Below are 7,897 nucleotides of genomic sequence, written 5' to 3'. Positions count from 1 at the left end.
TATTAACAAAGATAGCATTGTCTCTCTGTTGGTTGCGTGTCTACATTTTCTACACTCCTGTTTGATACAGAAGGTCATTAAAACCTCACATTGGAGGTTGTATTATTAATATCTTTGTTAATAATAGTTGATAGGATTCTTCAATGGTATAGCCCCACTTTACTGTTCTACTGGAAATTTTCTGTCACTTATACCAAAAGCACCTCCATATAACTCCATCATAAGCATATGCATCATTGCTTTACATTTGTAGTGTTCTTGTACTGTTTAAACTTTATGAATGTGTCTAAAAGCTTCTAGATACAAATGTAAAACATGTTACCTCAAATACACAACTACAATCAAAACTGAAAGACACAACCTAGTTTAATGTGATGCATTTTTTTTTTTTTTTTAAATGAAAGCTGCTCTGTGGCTGTATGTGGTCATTTGACACAAAAAAACAACAGAATCTATTTCCTCAATTCCAGGATGGCCGAGTGGTTAAGGTGTTGGACTTAAGATCCAATGGACAAATGTTCATCAAAAAAGATTCATAAGTGTTATAGAATATCATGTTGACTTGCACACTGTGATGCTACTTTGCAAGTAAACATGATTCTCAAAAAGAAGCTCACAGATTTCTCAAACTGATTCGAATGCAACAATGTGCAGATTTGTTTCGACGTTTGTTTAAATGAATGGAATTGTTGGGCTTTATTTTCCGAACACTTTTACACAACGCCTTTTGCAAGTCATATTGCAGAAGTAACTAGTTGGGAAACCAACAATGATGCAATACAACGTATTGCATAAATGCTATAATGATGAACTGTAGAACAATATGGTGACCAAACAAACAAAGGCATTCGAAGATAAAATAATATTTATTAAATTAATACAACAAATCATACACACAGAAATGTACCTTAAAATAAAGCAGTAATAAAACATGTTACTGTATAATGTTTGCTTGCACTGTACATGGGCGTAAAACACTTGCGGTTTCCTTTTTAATATCTTTAACACATCAAGTAAATGTCCTGTGACACTCGCAGAAGGTTAGCAGCGAGATTGCAGTATCACTTCAGCTCAATTGCATTGCAGCTCCTGTGGTTTACAAGAAGACACAACGTTTTTTTGCAATGGCAACCATCAAGCGCAGGCACTGGGCATTGGTTGTTCTCTACAAAGTACACATGACATGGTTAACACTAGAATGAAATACTGTTGTTTGTTTAATATGCTATGGCTTAGGTGAAACTAGAAGGCTTCAACGCTGAGATCATTTATTGCAACATGGAAAACAGCAACAGAAGAGCTGTCGACAAGGGTTTTGCTTCTTGTATTTGACAGCCTTCTTTATCTGAGTTGTAGCTTTGGCCACAAAGTCTTGGGTGGCATATACATTTGCCTCAATGTTGTCCACCATGGGCCCTTGTTCCTCCACCAGCAAAGCCAGCTGGAAAAACAGATCATGGATGTCTCGGATGCGACTTTCCAACTCCAAAAGCTCCTTGTGGCGATTCTCGATCTCAGTGAGCGCTGAGCGAGCGGTTCGCCCGTCTGTGAGCAAGTCGTCGGAAAAAACATTGCACTTGCCGGTCTCGATCATTTCTTCGATTTGATCTCCACTCACTTCTTTACCCATGATCTCCGCTTGCCTTTGGATACGAGTCTTGCAGTTGTCCCTCTGTGCCATTTCGGCGCTGTTGTATTCATTCATAGCCTCATGAAAAGAACCCGTGATAGAGACGAACTGGCCATGTATCATGCGCACCAAAGCTGAATGGGCTCCGTGTTTCTCCTCCAACTCTTTACAAAGTGCATCCAGCTTCTTTATCCGAGCATACAGGTTCTCCCCTTTCGTTTTGATGCTGCGTGCAATCGTGTTCGAGTCGCGTTTGATGCTGCTAAAGCGTCTGACAGAGGTGAGAAAGCGTGTGTTCTGTTTGCCCAGTCTCTTCACCTCCATCCGGAGTTGGGCGATTTCTTTCTGGATGGATTGGGCTTCTCTGAAGGTGTCCTCCATGACATCCTCGCCCTCGAACACCACCGCATGCTGTTCAAATTCACCACTGTCCACATCTTCTCCGCAATCCACTTGCTCTTCCTCACTGTTGACTTTGGTGGCAACACCTCCCAGTTCAGACAGCCTGTCTCTCATCTTTCCTGGGAGGAAAATTACGGTTGTTAGACTTTATGACCTACATAACAAGCTTTGACTCTACAAGCATGTGTGAGACCTTCATTGCACAGTATGATCTTCAACTGGAGGAACATAAAATCAGACACAGCTCACAAGCTTGAAAATGTGGCCTCACATAAATGGTTTTAGTACAGCAGCAACAATTTACTATTAAGGTAAACAATTTATAACAAGACCAGAAATGTATGTCATATAGTTCATAACCACAATTGCAACCATGATGCTGCACATTTCCCAACAGATACAGTCACCATAGAGAGAATAAAAAGGGTGGGGACTTCCCTTTTGTCCTCTGTTGAACACCACGAGGAATAAGAGCAAATAAGTGACTTAAATCTAAAATCCTGGAGTAAACTCGTTATTGTCTCATTATGAAAATACAAACCTCAAGATACACATGTGAACGGAACAATAGAGACCATCCATTCTATTCCCGGATGTAAAGTCAACATTGAGCACCAATGAAATATATCAATGTTGTAGCCTACATAAAACAATATCATGCAGCCACACACACACAAAAAAAAGTATCTTGGCTGTAGGCCAAGACCATTTTACAGTGAACACCATAGTTCAGCCTCTTAATTCAGTTGATAAATAAAGCATCTTCATTTTGACTTCCTCAAAAAAAATAGTAAGCCAAGATCTCTTAAAAGTAACCACTACAAAAATAGTAGGCTATTCATAAACGATATAAGGACAATAGTGCGCAGTCGAATCAAGTTCCTTGTTTATTTCAGATTAACTTTGATGTTGGGCTAAAAAACTTCGTCAAACTTAAAACCAAATTGAAATAAATTGAAATGATACATTAACTGTCACGTTACCTTATTGCATGTCCCTTCGTTCAATTCAAACGCTTTAAACACGAGCTTGTATGGTTTCCTAACGCGCATCACCTCATGTCACATCGCTGCAGGAAATAACGTTGCAGTCGAATGACTGACTGACTGACTGAGTGTGACTGGTGGGAGTTTCCGACAAGTCAAAACACGAAAGTTAACTCATGTTTAGCCTACTAAAGTTTAAAATAAAGAATTCCCTTACATTCACTTCGCTGACACTTTTTAAACCCTAAAACGCCACACTTTCCGTCCAGTAGCCTATCACATGGATGTTTAAAATCCCCTCACATCATTTTTTTTTTGCTCACACGTTTCACATTCAGCATTCACATTGCAAATGCAGTGGCTGAATCCCTAATGCAAAATCGATCACTTCTGTTTTACCGAAGGGCACTTGTCAAAACCAATCCAAAATATTTGTCAGTGCTGGAGACAAATATTTTTTGTCTCCAGCACTGACATGTCAATAAAATCTTATTATTTTGGCTTTAAACTGAGTCCAACAATTCGTTTAATGCTGCTTTGTACTTGTCTTATACCCTTGACTGACAACCTACTGTAAGACAAACAGTTCAAATAAATTCCTTAGCCATTCATTTTATATTTTGACAGTTTCTCTCGTAACAAGATACCCAAACCAGCTATCCTCCTCTGAGGTATGAGGGTATAGGCAATTTATGGGTAATTGTCCTTTTAGAGAGGATCTATAGGCCTGGTTGAATCATAACTTAATCACACCTACCATTCTGTTTGTACCAAGCAAGCAATTTTGGAAAATCTGAAATGATATGTCTAGCAGAATAAAAAAGGTGTTGTCGCTCAAAAAAGTGAGGTAAGGTGTTCTAACTCTATTGATTGGCTAACATGTGTTCTGAAACTACTTCTAGAACAAATAGTAGCCTAAGCCAGATGAGTCACAGTAATCATGTGAGTGCAAAAGCAGAAGTGAAACAGCAAAAATATGTTCTGCACAACATGATAACCCAACTAAACCTAATGGTGTTTGCATTTGCAGGATAAAATACTTTACATAAGTTGTTTTTGCAATCAGATATTTATCTCTCTAATCTCAATCAATGTAAAAGGAATAGGCTCTTTTGTTCATGCACTCACCACATGATGGCAGTAGAGCCTGAATAATGATTCTCACAACCTTGTGACTTTTTCCTCCCTGAAGCAGTCACTGAGGTTTGAAATCTGTATTAGATAGCCTAATATCTCTTTGCTTATGAGGGTGTTGGGACGGTATATTTTTGTTAACATTTTTTGAGCATAACTGCTTCTTTTTGTTTCCTGTGCCTGACCAGGGGTGCGTTTCCCAAAAGCATCGTTAGCCAACTTTCTGTTGAATTTTGTTGGTAATGACGGAACTTGTGACCATATAGTTAGCTTTGGGAAACACACCCCAGATCAGTGTGGGTTTCCTCTTTGTACCATGGTTCCTTCCTTACTCTCAGGGTGTCAGGGAGTTTTTGCTTTCTGATGAAACTTTGTGCTTGCATTGCGACCGTGTAGGACTAAAACTGAACAATTGACAGGACCTGTACACACATTTTTTTTTTATTGTATGTTTAGGGGCACAACGGCTTGTCACAGGGCAGTCTTTGTACTTTTTCACCCTTAAATGTGCATATTAGTACCTCAGATTAGCAATATGTACCTTAAGGTACTACATTTTAGCTGTAAAAAAAAGGTACAAAGATGTCCTTTTAAGGGTGCACATTTTTTTTTCTGAGAGTGTATTACAGAAACATCTATTCTATCTGTTTAGTAACCTATTTTTACTTTTTGGAAATAGAACTTTTTCAAATCTTGAATCAAGAATTATAATAAGAAGTTTCTGTAACAGCCCCAGTTATTTACTATGCACTTGTGCTTACTTCTGCACTGCATACTTGATGTGCAGTAAATTTGCCTGGTAATATCATGGTCATTTGTTAGATTTATATTTTGCTGTTGATGTTCGGAATTGATAGCACGCATATCAAACGGATTATGCAACAGTGAGACATCACATGAGACAACTTCTGACATTAATTAAAAACATGCAAAGAAACGTTGTAATTCAAATATGATTACCTCTAGTGTAGTCAGATGACCGTGATCAGAATATTTATTAAATGATGAGTTCACCCAAACATGAAAATTCTGTCATTAGTTACTCACTCTCATGTTGATCCTACGCAACTACCACTTTTAAGCCCCAGAAAGGTAGTAAAGACGTTAAAGTAATCCACGTGACTCCAGTGGTTTAACCTTAATTTTAAGTGACGCAAGTGCTTTGTTTGCGACAACAACAATTTACCACTTTATTTATAAAATATGAATCTCTAACGCCCATTTATGTAACAACATCTGCTCTCGTGTCAACACAACACGCATGCGTCATGTTGTTCTCGTGAATGCATGTTGGAGATTAATTTTTAAATAAACTGGTAAATTATGTTTTATGTGTGCAAAGCACTCACTTCATTAAACTGAGGTTAAACGACTGGAGTCACATGGATTATTTGAATGATGTCTTTATCTTTCTGGGGCTTGAAAGTGGTTGTTGAGTAGCTGTCATTGGAGGGACAGAAAGCTCTTAGATTTCATCAAAAAGATCTTCATTTGTGTTATGAAGATGAACGAAAGTCTTACGGGTTTGGAACGACATGAGGGTGAGGAATTAATGACAGAATTTTCATTTTTGGGTGAACTAATCCTTTCAGCTCTCTATACACTGGTATTAGAGTGCAGAGATATTGTTGGTTCTCATTGAGTTTCTTTTCTGATATGATACAAGTAAACACACCCATATTAAAAGTCTGACTTTCCCATACACACCCATATTAAAATTGCCTAGATATACAAATAATACATTGAAAAAATAAGTTCCTCACATCACTACAGCATGATCCACAAAATCTAACTTTTACTTTACAATATAACCTTAAAAAAACAGTACAGTCCAGTTTATGTATTCATCGAAGCTTGATGTTGTTGGTGTGTTTTCAGATAACAAAATGATGGAATTTTTCCTATTATAAATCACTGTGTTTCTGATGTTACGTTTTTGTGTACTATGTATGGTTTTAAACTGCTTAAGACATAACTCAGTTATTGCACTTTCACTGTATGCTCAATATGTTTATGCATCTAATAGAATTACACCCTTCCGCCTGAAGTTCTACCTGTCTCTGCTGTGTGAGAATAGTGCTTCTCCACATAACAAAGATATGCTGTGCAAACACAGAGACAGAGTGTTTCCAAAATGAATTATATGGTCAGAATGTCATTTTTTCATTACATTAGGATATTAAATCACTTTAGGAAAAAAGGACAAGCAATAGAGTTCATGACCCAACTGCAAGGGTCATGCAATGATTTTAATTTAAGAGCTATTCATAACCAGCAACCACTCAGAACACCTGAGCGATTTGAGCATCAAGACAGCCTGAACATTTTCTTTGAAATAGAAGTCCAAACGTTTTTACACTTGTATATAATCATTAACTGATCAACTTCTGAACAAACCACCGTTTTCATTTTCATTTTACGTTCATTTCGCTTAAACCAAAATTGAAATGCCAGTTGCCACTTTGTGATAAGGTACAGGTTTCATACAGTTGTGGTCAGAATTATTGGCCCCCTTGGTAAATAAAATCGCAAAAATCGAACCTTTCATTGAAGCAAAAGAATTGAAAGTTGGGTTTTCTCCAAAACACGTTGGACACAATTATTAGCACCCCAAGAATTTATATCTCTGAAGTATATTCCCATTCATTTGTACATGTTTTAGCACACCAGGCTGACTAGGAACATGAAATTGTCCAGCTATGACTTCTTGTTTCACAGGACTTTAAATATGAGGAAACACATAGGCCAAATTCCCTTAATCGTCAGTCACAGTAACATCAGTAGCATCACAAAATAGAAAGCTGATGTAAGAAAATAGCTAAAGCATTGAAATGTTAGCAGCAGATCCTTTAAGTCCTGTAAGTTGCGAGGTGGGGCCCCCATACTCGATTTGATTGAGATCTGGGGAATTTGGAGTCAACACCTCAAACTCGTTGTTGTGCTCCTCAAAGCATTCCTGAACCATTTTTGCTTTGTGGCAGGGCACATTATCCTGCTGAAAGATGCCACAGCCACCAGGGAATACCGTTTCCATGAAAGGGTGTATGGCAGGGGGTACTCAATTAGAAACCTAAAAGGTCCACTCACCAAATTTGCCTTAAGTCCAGGGTCCGGAACAGTGATGGTCAAAATCACAAAAGAACTCCAACAACAAAGGTGGTAAATCCCCCAAAACGTTCAAACTATGTACAAAAGGTGATGTGGTCTGGCCTTATTAGTGTGAAAGTGACACCTTTTTTGTGCCACGAGTTCTTTAAACTTGGGCATAAAAGGTGTGAGGGCCAGGCGGAGGTAAGTGTTCATTACTGAGGGTGCTCCTGTATTTGTTTTTCACCATATTCATGGTTGAAAAGGCAGACTCACAACAGTATGTTGAGGGAAACATGGTGAAAATTTGAAGGGCCATCTTCTGCAAGAAAGGGACACCTGCTGTAGGGACCATCTTAGTCCAGAAGGTGGTAGGGTCACCGAGAGACTCCTGCAGTGGAAGGTTTTCCTGAAGCTCAGTTAGCTCTGATTGATGAGAAGAAGCACTAGCCCATGGGCAGATTTTCAGGGCTTCAGTTGAAAATTCTGCGATGTTTTTGACAAGGAATGGATTTTTCATGCATAGTAAGACTTGTTTTCCCAGAGGGAAATCCCCAAAGCGAGTTTGGAAATTTTCAATCAGCTTGTCCAGGAATTCAGCATGATTGTGATGATGATGATGTGTTCCTGCTGTTTGATTCAAAAGCTTTGGGAAGTG

The 7,897-nt window shown here is 38.4% G+C and overlaps 1 protein-coding gene across 2 annotated transcripts; it reads right to left on the bottom strand.

Annotated features, from left to right (window-relative positions):
• Positions 1-395: 395 nt before the first annotated feature.
• On the bottom strand, positions 396-3,908 carry stx11a (syntaxin 11a). Of its 2 annotated transcripts, none has more exons than XM_079832697.1 (2): positions 3,016-3,343; positions 396-2,151 (listed from the first exon to the last, which is right to left on the bottom strand). In XM_079832697.1, exon 2 carries the CDS (start codon positions 2,144-2,146, stop codon positions 1,265-1,267), a length of 882 nt encoding a protein of 293 aa, XP_079688823.1. In that variant the 5' UTR covers positions 2,147-2,151; positions 3,016-3,343; the 3' UTR covers positions 396-1,264. The 2 variants fall into 2 exon arrangements, with proteins under 2 accessions (XP_079688823.1, XP_079688824.1); XM_079832698.1 differs by lacking the exon at positions 3,016-3,343 and adding an exon at positions 3,776-3,908 and having other exon boundaries at positions 402-2,151.
• Between the last annotated feature and the right edge of the window lie 3,989 nt (positions 3,909-7,897).

This window comes from Gobio gobio (genome assembly GCF_949357685.1).
Source record: "Gobio gobio genome assembly, chromosome: 13".
NCBI classification, from domain to species: domain Eukaryota; kingdom Metazoa; phylum Chordata; class Actinopteri; order Cypriniformes; family Gobionidae; genus Gobio; species Gobio gobio.
Note: the sequence above shows the minus strand (reverse complement) of the source record. Positions and strands in the feature narration are given on the sequence as shown.